At 37.5% G+C, this 16,807-nt stretch overlaps 1 protein-coding gene across 1 annotated transcript; it reads right to left on the bottom strand.

The window, feature by feature from the left end:
- Positions 1 to 17: 17 nt before the first annotated feature.
- srms (src-related kinase lacking C-terminal regulatory tyrosine and N-terminal myristylation sites) lies at positions 18 to 12,340 on the bottom strand. Its single transcript, XM_006639604.3, has 8 exons — positions 11,823 to 12,340; positions 8,460 to 8,581; positions 7,404 to 7,570; positions 5,816 to 5,963; positions 3,836 to 3,994; positions 3,242 to 3,423; positions 2,502 to 2,658; positions 18 to 1,978 (listed from the first exon to the last, which is right to left on the bottom strand). The coding sequence occupies exons 1-8, from the start codon at positions 12,164 to 12,166 to the stop codon at positions 1,779 to 1,781; spliced, it is 1,479 nt and encodes a 492-aa protein (XP_006639667.2). The 5' UTR covers positions 12,167 to 12,340; the 3' UTR covers positions 18 to 1,778.
- Between the last annotated feature and the right edge of the window lie 4,467 nt (positions 12,341 to 16,807).

The raw sequence follows: 16,807 nt of genomic DNA, 5'->3' as shown, positions 1-16,807 counted from the left end.
TTTTTTTAAAATAAACTGTAATCCAAAATTGTATTTCTTTATGGACAATTGAATTTAATGAACATTTTTACAAAAACAGCTTTTAAACCCCCCGTCAAGTCAAAGGTGAAGCTTTAATTGTTAATGTACAATATTGTAATAAAGTACTTGCACAGTCCTGTTAAAAAATACACCATCATCACAAGTATTTTCATCATAATATAAATACTGCCTGTGTTGCACTAAATTACTAGATTATTCTCCATGTCTGGGAAAAATACAAACAAGCAGCTAAGTAATTAGTGATACAGACATGCTCAGTCACAAAGTCCTTATTTTTTCAAATCAAAAATATGCATTAACATTTTTAAGTAGTACTGTATTTCCTGAGAGATAAAGAACAAACCATACAAAACACTCATTTGGCCTTTTCATTCATTTTGTTTTCCATTTATATTAATGTGTACACTGCATGGAGTTTGTATGTTCTCCTCAAGTCCACATAGCTTTCCTTTGAATGGTCTGTTTTTCTCCAGCTGTCCAAAAACATACTGGTGGGTTAATTGGCTTCAGGGAAACTTGGCCATAGTGCAAGTGTGTGTCTGTGTCTGTCCCATCTAGGGAGCTCTCTGCCTTGTACGTGTTGCTTGCCCGGACAGAATCTGGCTTCTCTGCTTTCCAGAATTGGGAGAAGCAGTTAGAAAATGGATGGATGGATGGATACCATAAATTCGCACATGTATGACACTATACAGTATATATAACTTGAATCCCTTTCCTCCCTCCACTCCTTCACCATAATAGAGGGAGAAGGGCTTGAGTAAGTTATAATAATTGCTCCCAGTCCATACCTTACCAACAAGTTTGGATTTTGTCTTCTCAACCAGTCTAACCCAAGCTTCGTCATTGCCTGTGTGGTTAATTAACGTCACAGAAACTTTGCCGATATAAACCTGTAACAATGAAATTCCACCATGCACATGCCCACTCTGTTTTGTGCTCCATATCACAACCTCATCAAATTCTGTAGCAGTGCTGTTTTGAATTTGTCACACAAAATACTTAAATTATTATTTCAGATACATGGAAAGGGCCTTTCCATTTAAATTAAATGTTGTAACCTTTTAAAAATAAGTTCAATTGCACTTACATTTCATAAATAACAGTTAAATCTGTTCACATTACAGAAACCTTGGGAATTTATAGCCTATAGGCATGGGATAAACTGATGTTTATCTGCACTAGCTGGTAAAGCTAAAATATACAAGTTCAATTAAAATAAATGATATAAAGTACTAAAGAAGTACATTGGAGCTCAAGGAAATACCCAGAAATTAAGTTAGGCGTGTTCTACAAAGCCCAATGTGTAATAAAGTACTGAATGTGTTGTTTGTCCAGTGAGAACAGTTTCCTTCTGTTTCATGCCACTGGTTTCTATTGATAGATATTTTGAATATTTTCCTCAAGGAAATAATGGTTATTCCTGGTGTTAAAAAAAACAAGAGGTGGAAACCTTCTACCTTACATTTTCCTGCATATTTGAGAAGAGCCGGTTCCTGGGCTAGTGAGAATGTTGAATTAGAATACACCATAGCGGTATGACATAATGGCCCAGGTCACAGTTTTCTTTCTCATCCTTACTGAGCAGACCATGTGACAGCTTTTATGATTTAAACTCACCAGATCCTTTTTAGGTATGAAAATTATTATACATATCTCTTCATAAAAAAAGTATAAATCTGCAAATTTTCAGCCCAGTCCCCTGGTCTTCACGTTACCCCCAATAGTTCTTCTACTCTTCAGACTTCTATAGTCTTGATGTTCATTTTGGTGTAGATGGTGTCAAGTTGGCTTCGTAAGGCATGGAAAGATGGCCTGTTTGTGCTCACTTTATTCCAGCAGCTTAACATTATTTTGTAAATTGTCTGGCTGCATCTTGCAGGACAAGGGAGCCTATAGCCTTTACCCAGAGCTTCCAAAACGTCCCGGTTACTCATGCCTGTGGAAAGACAGGAAAGCAACATGAAGGAATGGTTTCGTAGTCCATTAGAAAAGATGAGGTCTCTAGCGTGAATGTAGCATTTTTTTGACAGATTTAGACCATGCACTTCTAAGTGCACAGATCAAACAAGCACTGCACCTGTTACACCACAAGACTGGTCCTGTTTTAGACATGTTAACTGTCAGACCTAACTCAATGAGATCTGTTTCACAGAGTAAACAGCAGGCAAAGGAGCACAAGTGAAGGACACCCCTTGCTGCATTATCTCAGGGAGTGCTTAGAAAAGAAACCCTGTTAACTGCTGAATTAACCCATGAGAGACTATATATTTAATTTGTTTGCCTGTTTCCAATATCCTGTAAACAGTATGTACACCTAAACCTATATAATACTTGTGTGAATGCACTTAGATTCTACACACCCTATATCTGAAACATTAGGTATTGGAGAAAGCATCAGAGTATGGTAAAATGTTTGTGTTCATGTGCGATTTCTGAGGACCTAGAAGACTTGTACACACCATCGTAAGGCAGCTTTCCATGTGTGATCATCTCATACAGCAGGATTCCAAACGACCACACGTCTGATTTTGGAGAAAACTGCTGGTGAACAGCAGCCTCTGGGGCCGTCCATCTCACTGGGATTTGCATACGTTTGTTTGAAATGTAGACATTATCCTGTAGGAAACCGAGATGCCCAGACAGTCAACATGCTTCACTGGAGATAAAGCAGGGCTTCTGATACACAGGACTATATATATTTTTAGATTCAATGTTACAGCTTTAGTACAATATTTTAAGTTATAGCTGGGGTCAGTGTGGGAGAAATGTGAAGAATACACAAACAAAATCAATGCTGCAAAACAAAATCAATATCATTTTAAAAAATAAACACTGCATTTTAAAAATGTTTTTTTCTGATAATTCTTGCTAGCTTTGATTTTTTTTTAACTTCCCCTCCCAGATCCTGACTTTATTCTTGCACTTAGCTTTGCATTTCTACTAATAATTTGACAGAGTTACTAGAATTTAAACCGTGTTGCTATATACTGTAGTATAGCAGTGTATTTAAATAAATGGAAAAGGGTATTTACCAATATTTTAATATTACTGTTGATCCCTGACATTTCCTCCTTTCTATTAAAATCTCAGTTCTGCAATAGTTTTTAGAAATTCTTTAGTTGAAAAGTCAGGGTTTGGTGACAAAGCACATAAAATGAAATCAAATGAAAGAGAAATCTTTGGGGTGCATTCATGTTACCTTAATGATACGAGCAAGTCCAAAATCAGCAACTTTGCACATCAGGTTGTCCCCCACAAGAATGTTTCGTGCTGCAAGGTCTCTGTGGACAATGTTCCGGTCCTCCAGGTATGCCATTCCTTCAGCCACCTGGCTAGCCATGTAAACCAGGTGAGCCGAGGACAGTCTGTGTCCCTCGGGTGCTGGGAATAAGGGAAAAAAACAACCAGTATGAAACAGGCAATACAAAGGACAAAGAATTACAATTATAATGTGTTATTTGGAAAGAATGATATAAAAGTTCAAGAACATTACTGTATTATTATGGAAATTTCACTGTACTTTTAACACAATGTAATAGAATTGCTTCCATCTTTTTTATAGATCAGTTGTTAAAATACTCTAGAAAGACCATTTTCAAACTCCACACTTACAGCAGAAAGCAGGTTTCAAACATCCACACAATTACAGCATATGCTGGTATTTTTTTAATTTTTTTTTAGTTTTAGTTTGACAACTGAGATTTCCGCAATCCCGCAGCTATTTACTTAGGTAACTTTGTGTATTTCTGACCATTTCTGTATGAACTAATTTTCTGAGCCCTCATTTACTCACTGGTCAGGTAGTTCTTCAGGTTGCCCCTCGTCATGAGCTCAGTGATGATGTAGACAGGCTCACCCTTGGAGCAGATCGCAACCAGCTGGATCAGTTTGGGGTGGTGGAGGCTCTTCAGTGCTTGAACCTCCTTCACAAACTCATCCTGTTTCATATCCTCTGCAGAGAATGCAGAACAAAGAAAGTGCACTTTTGTACATTTTAATCGTGTCAACCTGAAATGCAATCATTGCTTTATCAAGACCAAATCAAAGAGGGTGGAAAATTAGCAAGCTTCAATTCACATGCACTCAGCTAGTTGGATTTTTTATACTGAGTATGATTCTTCAAATAATATTGCCTACACTAGCCATTTGATGACAGGAAATCACCATGGTTAGGGGATCTAGAGAAGTCTAACCGTGCCCAACAACTACTGCTTCTCTCTTGACATTCACCAAAAAACATACTTCAGACATTGGATTTTCTCAACATCATGACTTTAATTGTGTCCCCAGGTTATGTTTATCTTTATCTAAAGTCTGTAGGATTTTGTCTTCTTGGATGAAATGAAGACAGGCAAACTTGTTTCGCATTACAGACCCACACCTGTCTCCTGGGGACTGTACAAAGCCACCTTCCAGAAAGGTCTCCCGACTTTTTGGAGACATCAGTATAAAAAAGTATTTCAGGGATGTATCTTGTGCATCTGACATTTAAGAGACTTTGGTACAGTGTGTGTCTGGTTTTGATGAGATTATGCTCAATCTTCACTACATTATTATACCAGAATAACAAACAGAAATGAAATGAACTACATGAAATGACTTCTACTCTGTATATCATGAATCTCTTGCAAGGGTGAAGAAGGAGTGGGAGGTAGCTTATGAGATTAACCAAAAGAGTTGTCGCTGAACTGAGCCAAACATACCTCTGTACATCTGTCACACTGAATCCTTGCGCTGTATAAATTATAAATCTGACTCAGTGAAAGTTGGTAATAGACTAGTTTTTACTGAAGAGATAATTAAGTGAAACACTAAAAGAGGAACAAAATGCATCTTATAGCACACATATCTGGGAAACTTCGTTAAAACTACACTCACATCATATTTTCCTTAAAATAACTATTAAACTACTATAGATTACTACCAGAAGTACAATGTTCAGAAAATGTTGTTTTACAAGCTTTAAAATATACTGTAACCTTTCTGCAAGTGTGTTGGTTACGTAACAAGGAAGAAAAACTTAAAAATGAGAAAGATATAAATTAACACTTTAAGACAAGTATCAATGTATGTGTAATGAGTTACCCAATTCCAAGTGGTAATTTAGCAGAAAAAACCTGCTGTTGAGAAGGATTTCAAACCACATTGCACAAAATCAGATATCATAGTCAATGTTGCACTATTATTCCTAGCAACAAGGTTTACAGAGGTACTTTCCCGTAATAACACATACTAATTCCTTCCAGCAGAGATTTTATTGCAGTAATCAAGTAAGGGCCAACCTATCGTGTATTATGTGCAGTTACCTGAGATATTACCATAACCTTTTAGACTGTGCTCTGCTGTTCATCTTCATGTCTGACTCAGTGGGTCAGGTAACAAACAAATAGGGAATTGGAACAATAGGTTTATTCCATGCTGAAAAGAGAAGAAAGAAAACAAAACATTTTGGCTGTGGAGTTTTCTTTCTTCTCTTTTCATCATGGAATAAACCTATTACTTGTTCCTTTGCAGCCTATGCAGCTACCCACCTGAAATAGGGAATTGGTTAGACTGACAGCCTTACCCCATGTATCTAAAACTGTCCCAGGCCGGAGACAGACAGTTAAACAATGACAAAGTTATTTTCGCTGTGAGTACTTTTTACATTTATATCAATATGGATGTATTAATCCTTTTAAAAAGGCAAAAAAGCTGGACTTTGTTCTGTAACTATATGAATTACAGTGGGGGTGACAGACATCTCCACATTTCTCCCACATTAAGAGCTCACCTTGTTTTAATATTTTAATAGCCACCTTTTGTTTTTTTGGTGTCCAGATTCCTTGCCACACCTCTCCAAAGTGGCCTTCCCCAAGCTTCCTCTGGAGCACAAACTCTTCCCGAGGTTTTTCCCAGGAGTCCGCATTTAAATGCTCCCTCTGTAGAAACAATGTACACGAAGACAGAGCACTGCAAGTAAGCATCAACAGAAGTTCTTATATTACCAAGCTTCTGTTGAAATAAATCAGATTGAGGCACAAATACAAACTCTCCAGGTGAATTCTCTTACAATAAGAACCCTGAAGCTTCCTTACATAGATTCAAATTTTTTTTTCTTTCCCCAAAACAAAGAAGAATGTGTGCCAGCCATCCAAACATATTCATCACAGCCTGGCTGGGCTTTATTATTGTGATTGACCAGCGATAACAGACATGCTGCTGTAGTTCAGCCACACTCATGCACAATGGGTTTAAAAAGATCTGATCATGTCACACAGTTCACTAACTGTGAAATTAGCTATTCTGCCATTGTGCAGTTGGATTGTTTAAAAGATATTTGCAAGATTTCCATGTCTTCAATTTTCTACCCTTTACACTGGTACTGGTTACTTTCAATTTTCATTCTTATTATATTTGCATTGCTGTTTTGTGTATGTGGACAGTCTTCACAAAGTTTACAAAGTACAGCAGACGTTTATTAAAGTGATATGTCTCAGAGACACAGAATAAAATGAATTAGTGAGTACATCAAAGACTTAAGGAAAAATACAGTATACATGACACTGTGTATATAAAATGCCATCTGTTTATCAGTGTAGTGCCTTTACAGCAAACGCAAAGTGTAAAATTAAAATGATCATCAGTGGTGTGGACATCAATGGATTCACACATGAAATTCTCACACAAAGCTCCTTTCTTTCAAAGTAGAAGAAAAAGAGATTGAAACAATGGCCAAAGTGTTATAAGGTAATTTACTCACTCCACAACCAGAATGCTGGCGGGAACTGAAGAAAAAACACTAAGCTACAGTAAGTGGCAAATGTTTTAATGATTCAGTTCTCTCGTTTTTATTTACAGTATTTCAGCACAAACTAGCTGTAGCACTGGTGTTATGTTAAATGCATTCATACATAAAGTAGGAAAAACTGATAAGGCACTTAGTAAATAGCTTTATGATTTAAATTAAAAAATAACTAGTTGTACAACTTAACACATTGTTATCACAATTGTGAGCTACCAGTCCAAGTAAGATAACAGTTCACAATATTAAAATATTTTCAACAGTTATTTGCTTGCCAACAGTTTTAATTTGCTTGCATGTGAATTTAGTAACTCAAAACATTGAAATTCATAAACAGTATCAAATCCGGAGTAATATAAAAATACCTAGTCAAGTATCCCTTTTAAAGAGCAACTTCACTTACAGGCTTCATAACAAGACATGGATATTAACAACATACAGTATCAATTCTTCCATTTGTGTGATAATGACAGTTTTCTCTACATTGTAAATGTAAATGCTAGGAATGTATCAATTAAAATGGGCGGCAAAACTCTCAAAATATATATTTGCTGTAATAATCAGTGAATGTACATACCTGTTGCACACAAGCTTGCGTAAAAGGCACTCCTAAACTCTTACAGTTGGCCTGGTAGTGGCAGATCAGCTCCTCTAGAGTAGCAAACTGCTTTTTGTTAGAAACATAGTATGCACCATAGGGTGAGCGATACACTCGGAAATGCTGCACTTTTCCCTCGTTCCGAGCTGCAGAAAGGAAGACACAGCAGTTAGTTCAATTCATTTCTAGTTTATTTTCATTTCAATCCACCTCTCCATGCTGTTCTGATTGAAATAGCATGGTGTTACTGCTGCCCTTTGAGAATGTGAAAACTGTTGTATGCTGTCTGGTAATTTGGTTTCAGTTTAACTGTGCAATATGAATCAGTTTTTTCTGGTAACATAACAGAGCTTAGTTCATGTTTCCAGGTGGAGCACTTTACAACCGGTAATGTATAGTAATATATAGTCTAACAACTTATGTATAGTCTCACTATTTGTTTTGTGAGAGCAAAATCATTAAATGCAATCATTCTCACCTGACAGGTATGTATTTCTCTTTATTCTCTTATTTATTCATTTCCCAGGAAAGCAGCATTTACAGAAATATGGGACATTTCCAGTATTGAATACCTAAGTCCCAGGTTTGTATAAGAGTAACAAGTACTCTTCTGCCATCTTATGGCTATGAACAGTTCTGTATGTGAGTAGAGTCAGTTTTGTCAAAACAGAGATGATAACCATGGGTTTTCTTCTGATCACATTTTTGTCTCAATTTTAATCTGTTATTATTTGTGGAGTAGTATCCTATTTTCCGGAAACCAAATAATATCTAGACATTGGGACAAATCAAATGCCTCAAATAAAAATGTAACTATCTGAAATTTGCTGAAACCTGCTCTGTGAAAGGGCCTGTAAACCTGTATAGTCCTGCTATGATGTATGGTAACGGTTCCCATCTTGGAATTATTAACTGTACTCTTTTCCCATATGAAGCTGATTTTAATCCAAATGGAAAGATTGAAAGCACCCATGCATTTTCCCCAAGCGTACAGTAGCTGTGTACTACAAAAGAACATGGCAGGAAAAGGCTCACCCGATATAGAATATTCATCACTGTTACTCTCGCTGATCCGGACAAGGAAAGAGCCACTTTTATTTGGAGATGACAAAAGCAGCTTCTCTGCCTGCTGTCTGCTAATGTTCCCATAATACCACCTGAAAGAAGACACGCCCACCAACACACACAGCCGGGTTACACTTCGTCACATAGGGCCATTCAGCACAATCTCTGGAAACCTATGAGATAAACACAGCTAATTTCAAGGTGATTTCTGAAAAGCAAATGGAAACAAAAGTATTCTTTTAACAGTAAATATGAAACACTGATCTGGTAATTACACCTAAAAATATGTGTATTTCAACAAAGGTCCGAAGAGCAACAGTTCCTATACCAAGCAATAAAAAAGCAAACAGAATGTTGCTATGTAATTATAACTGTAGAATTTAATTCAAGCCATGTTAATGTTAAAATTCGACAGTTCCCCAGCAAGACCTCATCTAGAGCATTGTCCATAGGGCTGGTCAAGATGTTACAAAATAACATTGCTACTCTGGAATCCATCCAAAGAACAGCAACCAGAAAAGTTCAACAGAATGTCCTACTCTAACAGGGAAAAGGAACCTTATCTTTGTCTTCGACACACAAGCCAGAGTACATAAGCGGAATCTGCAGGGAACTGCATTTAAAACTGAGAACAGGACTCACTCCTTCACACAAAGGCACGTGGGAGTCAGGAATAAGCGTTCTAGGCATGTTGTTGAAGCTGTCGCCCTGGCTTCTTTCCAGAAAAAAGCTGGGTGAGATCTTCAGATCAACCAACTACTAGCAACCAAATGAGCTGAATATGCAAATGGGCTCCTTTTGCTTGTACTTTTTTATGTTCTTATGCTGTTATTGCCTTTGGCTAACAGATAGCCTTTATTAAAATCGGTACAATGGGTTTGTTTCACACACAGGCAGAGTGTAATTCACACGGTGTGGCTCTTCAATTATCTCTAGTGGAAATATGCATGAACAAGTTGCCAAGGAATGATCTGTTAGGAGTACAACTTTCAAGCAGGTAAAAGTTACTAAATATTTCTTAAAACTGAACTTTGGCATCCAACCTAAAAAATGCCTGCAATTGACAATACAGCTAAATATGTTGTGATGACTTGAGAGTCGGTTGCTGGTATTGACTTACACATAGCGCTAATAATGATGCTGTGTTCTGTAAACACAAGACTTAAAGTTTAGAGTGCAAAGCCTTTCTTGAAATGTGACTGGCTGGGAGGAATCCCTATTAATACAGGATAGACTCTCAGAGAGGAGGATATCAAAACTAACTCCCCTCATTTTCTCTGTAAACATAATAAAGAAGAACTTCACTCTAACATTAAATCTAACTAATTACTAACATTGCAGCCAGGGGGAGTATAACTCTGAATGTTTGTGTAGCCAGTGTCAGTCATTTAACAGCTTAAGTAAAATGCTGCCACATATAGTTTTGACATGAGATCAGGCCTGATTGTGTGCTATCTACATTGTTTTAGTTAACGGGGAAGATTTTCATTCACAGTTAAATTAGTAAAAACTTTAAAAAGTGCCTTGAAATTATGCATCTAGTCTTTTTCTAGGTTTACCACAAGGAAAGTGCTCTAGTGTATGTCTTCTCCAAAACCATTTTGCTTTCATCCAAACAGACAGTGAAGTGAAGTACGTGAACTCTTTGCCATCAGAATAGCATTACAGTGACACGTTCTTGTTCTGTAGGTATTTGGCAGAGCTCCATGAAATTAAGGAGGTTTCGCTGAAACTCTGAATTTGCAGTGTTTCCATTTAAAGGTCCCAAACAATATAAGACTACGCAATCATGTACATGTTTAGTTTACCAATAAAATTGATTAATAATGTTTAGTTTCAAATCAAATAAAACAAAAATGGTTACAAGTTACTGTACATAATGGCTGTTTTTTGGAGTGTGGATTTGGAGCAACTGAGTTTTAAACGCAGTTGTGTTTCTTCTCTTAAAATCAGATACCTATGTTTTATAACTGTCGCAAAGAGAGTTTTGAGATTTGTAGACCTCTCAGTTTAAAGTCGAATGCACTTGCGTATACACAATAAACCTCCCCAGTATTCATCAAAGTGTGGCCAAATTGTGGAGTTCAGTTTCACAGAGGCCATAAGTGAATTCCAAGACTTTTTTATTTTCTAAATAAACTTCTAGGGCTGTAACACTGCTGCTTGTACTCAGTATTTGCACTGACTAAAAAGGTTTGTTTCATTCGTTAGTTCTTACAGTTTCTAAGAAAAAAAAGGAACCTAACAAACTACATGTTGTTGGTGCTATGTGCAAACTGGATTAATTAAATGTTAAATATGGTTCTATGATTGCAATACAATTCCAAATTGTGTAGTTAAGTTTAGTTAATCAATTGTGATGATTAAGACTGAAAGTAACAGTTTAGCCTAACATGAACTTAAACCAGTGGTTTTAACAGGTCATATTGATCTTTAATACTGGACTCCCTACAGCTAATCTAGATAAGCAAGTCTAAGACTATTATTATTCAGGTTATGTGAAACTACTATAGTTTCTGGCATATTTCCCACTTTACTTTGGAGGGGTTACTTGATATCATAGAATTTTCCAGTCTGCAATGAAACAGACCTTTGTAGACACTACTGCACCTATTAATATACAGTACCTGGACTTCATTGGGTAGGAAGCTCACAAGCATAAAAATGTTAGAAAGGTGAAGTAATCGTCATCATCATCTCTGTGATTCAAAAGAAGAGTTATGCATGTTGTCATTGTCATAGCCCTGTTTCTCTTTGCTCTTATTTTGTGTTGCTCAAGTGAATCATGAAACCATGATGGTTCTAGAGACTCTGCAAGACTTGTCAAGGAGATAAATGATAAGTCCTAAAGCCATGATAACTGACCTCAGTTCATTTCATTAATACAATCAGCAGTTTCCTTGGGAAAGTGATGGCTTTACAGTATATAATACACACTATCGTGTCAAAATGAAAACCCCCCAATACCTTTTTAATACAGTGTGTTGATGCCTAGTCTATATTTCACCTAATAGTATTATGTTCTTAATATATATATATATCTTTTTACTTGTACCATGAATATTTAATGTAATAATGATATATGGAGATAATCAATATCTGAAAAGCCATAGATGGTTGCATGTTTATCAGTTCTATAAAACTTCATGCGTGCATACTTTGAGTTTGATTCATAGTTGCATGTTCATTTGACAACGAATCAGTTACAGAAACTTATAAATTACAGTCGACACATCATTAGTAAATAATATGCTCTTGCAAAACTTTTTTTTTTTAAAACCAAGCAAAAAGTAAATGAACAAGAAGACACATAACAGTCACGAGGCGACTCACCGGTGATTTGTAAATTCATCTCGAATCACAGTCACGTAGTTGGCCGGCACTAAACCAGACTCCAAAGACCCAGAGAGTTTTTGGGCGAATACGTAATCTCCAAGCTTTTCGATGACAGATAATTTATCCCCTTCTTTCACACTGAGTTCCTCCTCGCTCCTGGCTTCGAAATCAAACAGAGCCTCGTAGAACTGGACTGGCTTCTCTTTCGGCAATGGTATCTTGACATCACCTGAGACGGTGAGGATTTCGGCCGAGCGGCTCACAGGATAATGAAATTCGGGCCAGATCCGGTCCCAAAAAACCCTGAAACACGGCATGCATTTTCTACAACAGTTCTCCATCCCGAATATATCGCAGTCACCTCGGGCGAAGACGAAGGGACTGAAATACGTCTGCCGAGAGAAAGCAAACAGATTCGATCAGAACATTCTCATCACGAGTAATTGCCGAAACATGGCTAAAGTGTTTTCTCTGGGACTGCACTTGCCCGGGCTGCAGATCAGGCTCAACCTGTTTTGGTGAGAGATGGAAACTGAGGTCTTGGTGAATGCGGAAGCGACCGCTTGGGGATTCGTCTGCTTAAAAAAAAGGTAAAGAAATAATGGGAAATTTGGATAACTGAGATGTCGGCGGTAACCATCTATATTTATTAACGAACTATAAACGAAAAACTTTCGATATTAGCTATATATAAATGTTGTGGCTGCAACTTTCATTGTGCAATTTCAGGTTTTGGGGGAATGTATTTGGTTATATGGTACCGTGCACGCCAACGCTGATACTGTGGAATATTTTAAAATAATCGCACATATCTAGATGTCCATAGCATTATGATCTTCATTATTATTGTTAAAAGGCTGACTTGAAACTGCTAAGGCGGAAATTGGAGGCATTCGATAACGCTATTTGCACTCCCAAAGTGGAGAGCTAATTCAGTGACCCAGATAAAATGATCTCACGTGTCATAAAACAAAACAAGGGCGTGAGAAGTAATGGAACAAATCTCACCTTGTTCCAGAAATACCCAAGAACGGATGTAGTTCACGGGTCTTTTTTCTTTGTATTAATACGACAGGCATATCGTTCAGACAGAAAAGACAGACCGCACAAATGTATTTTAGCCTACTGTTGTGAACGCGTTAAGAGCCTAGAAAAGTGAAGAAGCAACTGAATTGTTAAAATTTCTCTAGAACCTCTCATTTTCCTTCTTAGTTAGGAGCACAGCAGGAAATCCTGCCTACTGTGACATCTCCTCACGTTAAGACATTTACCTGTTGAGACGGCACATTTATGTCTGGTTGTGGTTTTTTGTTTTTCTTACGAGAAGACGAATTAAAATAATTGTCTACTCAGACGTATGAGATACACTATGTCGAGGTTAAAGTACTGAAACTTTGAGTTTACTCCTAAAATCCCCTTCCTTCACAGAAGTACTTCCTTACGTCTCCACTAGATGTCAAGGTATTGTTCTATAATTTTTATGATCTGCAATGTTTTTTTCCCCCGTATGATGTAAAATGCACAAAGAAGCACTAAACCAAATACTATCAGAAGAACATCTTCTAGAAATGTACAGGCAACCCAAACATTGAGCATTTAACAGTTTTACAGAGCACTTCATTCAAAACGTGAACAGTCACAAATTCTGCATGGGCTTCAATATTGCCTTTCAGCAGAAGGAGACACTCAGTTTCACTCCTAAGGAGTCATGGAATAGCTTCTGGACTGGAACTCGCTCTGTGTGCATTTTGTGTAGTCTCCCCTGTGTTCCTGTGGGAATTTTCCAGATGTTATGGCTTCCTCCCTCCTTTCAAAAACATGCTGGTTAGTGGATGCTGGTTTCTCTAAATCCCTCCTATGTATGCGCTCATGTGCATGGTGACGCATAGGCTAGCACTGTTGTCTCACCGCACTGGGGACCTGGTGTACTATCTGTGTGGAGTTTGTATGTTCTTCCAGTATTCATGTGGGTATCCTTGCAGTGCTCCGGTTTCCTCCCCCCAGTCCAAAGACATACTGGCAGGTTAATTGGCTTCTGTGCAAACTGGCCCTGGCGCATGTGTCTATGACTGCTCTGTGATGGACTGGTGTTCTGTCCATGGTTTATCCTGCCTTGCTCCTGTTGTTGGCCAGTATAGGCTCTGGCCGCCCCGTGACCATGTATTGGATAGAGCAGTTAGTGCAGGGGTGGATGGGTGTGTCCATGCGTGTAGACTAAACAAGATAATTTGGAGAAGATTATTTCACACAAGGCCTTGTGATTAATGGATGACCTCTGAAAACATGCTCTCTACTCAATGCAGTTCTATTTTTACATGAAACTGTTTTGTTTTTGTAAATAAATGTTGAGGTTAATGTAAATTATAAAGCAGTTGCAACAATCCATGTAACTGCTGAAATGGACATTAAAGGCATACAAGTTTGACTTTCAGTGGGGATGTCAGTTTTATTTTTATGGTTGTTGTGTATGGAAATGTTTGCGTTCTGTGTTTGATGTGTTTTGAAAATAAAAATGTGTTCACAAAATACATTTTATGCATTTAATGTTTTTTTTAGTTGGTTAATACAGAACTCTTTGTTGAAAACATTCTGCATCATACATTTTAGAATATTGTTAATTAACAAATAATGTTAATAAACAAAACTGCTGTAACTATGTGCAGTATGGTTTGTTTTACACTACTGTAGGTTTATGAAAAAGGTTTTCAGAACTAAACATCTGGATTAACAACATTGATTGTATATAAAACACTGAGAAGCATTCAAATTCAACAGATGCTTCTGGTTCCAATACTACTTTGTTGTGTGTTGCGTCTCTGTATATTTGCCTTAAGTGAGTAGAATGAAGAACTTAAATTGGAAGAAAAGAAGATAATTTTCTCAAATATCTGTAAATCTAAAAATACAATCAAGATGCATATATTTGTATGTCAAATTCAGATTATCACGGAGCAGGGATAGCAAGAAGTTGCACTTGGCTAACTTGCAGAAGTAAAGAAGGCATGGAATATGTGAATGCATGTATTGATGTGAACATCAAGAACATCATTATTTAATTAACATAATCGTGAGAGATGATTCATTCTCCTAGATCGAACACTGATGCTCAACAACTAAGGGTTCACAGTCCTCCCATCAGCACACACAGGTTTTCCTCCAGTAAACCACAAAGCATGAGTGTTGCTGCACCTGGACAGTGCACCACAGCTGTTGAAATGCCAAGCTGAGATCCAAGTGCGGGAATCCATTTTCTCCTTGAGGTTGGAGTGCTACCTGTGGTAGCTCAATGTCAGAGCATCGTTCCAGTGGTGCTTCAGAGAATAAACAGGGTGTGCATTTGCAGGTTTGATTAGCTGATTGCCTGCCTAGTTGGGGAAAGGGCACATTGACAGGTGGCCTGACTGTGTCCTAGCAGGCTTGGGAAAAATGCGTGCACTCCTGGGAAAGCTGTGGTTTCCCGTAGCAACAGAAGGTTACGGTTGCTGCCAGCCGGGGCTTGACAGTGAGGAATTGGAGATTTGCTCACGCTCCGTGGATTCCTCTTGTTTTTGCAGTTTCAGCTCACATTCACCATCCCCCTTCCTGATGTGTGTGCACTCCAGGTGACTGCGATAGCTCCCCAAACCCTGCGTGCTTCGGTCAGCCATGCGTGCTGTCATAGGGAAGCGATTGCTTGTTTCTGATCTGTTCTGGAGGCTGCTACCCTTTGGTATCCATTCAGCTCTTAAAAGCCTCAGGGGGGATCTTATCCCTTCTTAACTTAATTCAGCTGTTAAAGTGGTCATGGTGGAAAAAATGCTTTAAGCTCTGGCTATGACAATGATAAAGATGTATTGAAAACAGTAGAGTGGTGTTGTTTTTATTCCATTTCAGTGAGACTAGATTATCTCAGGCTCCTGCTGTACTTTGAGGGAAAAAAACTGACCCCCTTAAACAGGCTGCAGCATCATTGGGTTCTGAGACATTGTTTGGTTTAATTTCAGGCACGAACAGAAGAACTTCTAAGTGAAATCAATAAATGATAGATATCAAGAGCAAATGATGAGGAACAAATACTTATGCCTTAATTAAGATGATTTCATAAATGATAAAGGTGTGACTAACAATGAAATGGAAGATTTATGTTTGATGTCTTTAGTAACAACTAGCAAATGAAAATAAATGGAGCCAACCTTAGGAAAACAAAAGAAAATGATTAATTATTCATATTTAAAATGTATACTATATATATATATGTGATAAGGGTAAAGTGCAATAGATAAGTTAATAAAATCCTGTATCTCTAAACAACTGATTTTCAAATTTGTTTGCTAGAGCATGAATGGAATTTGTTGGGAATTCAGAATAAACATGAAACAGATGAAAGCAACTGAAACTGGAGCAATTAGAGACTAATTTTTTCACATTTTATCAATTCTGTAGCAAAGGGGCTAATTTACAGAAAGAAAACAGGGAACTTGAAAAGGTGGTTGCAGCCATGCGTGTCTCAGAACAAACAGGCTTGTCTATAAAGAAACCACTAATCTGCTGTTCCGTGATGAATGCAATACTTACCAGAAGAAAGCTGACATCTATAACATTCAATCACTGGCTTTCATCCCCAAGGGAGGATTTGAAAAAGCATTGAAATCTGATCCCCAAACACTCCTAAACAGACAATTCTTATTTTGTGAAGATAAGAAAGCAATACTTGAAAATAGGGAAGCATTTGTTCTATTTTGCTTTCACCTTGAATGTGCCCTTGTGCAAAGAGTCTTCCTGTCCTCCAGCATGTTATTCTCCAAAAATATCCAAACGAATGGCCATAAGTTATTAACATTACTATTGCAGTATTACAATTTAATCTTTTGGCACAGTGCTGCAAGAGACCAGGGAATCCCAATCCTCAAGTGTCAATAATTATTTTTTGCACAGCTATCTTCTTTTTACTTCTAAGTTGGTTCAATTTTGGTAACTGTTCAAAGACAATACTGTATTTCACT

This window comes from Lepisosteus oculatus, chromosome 16 (genome assembly GCF_040954835.1).
Source record: "Lepisosteus oculatus isolate fLepOcu1 chromosome 16, fLepOcu1.hap2, whole genome shotgun sequence".
Lineage (NCBI taxonomy): Eukaryota > Metazoa > Chordata > Actinopteri > Semionotiformes > Lepisosteidae > Lepisosteus > Lepisosteus oculatus.
This window is presented reverse-complemented; position numbering and strand designations above follow the sequence as displayed.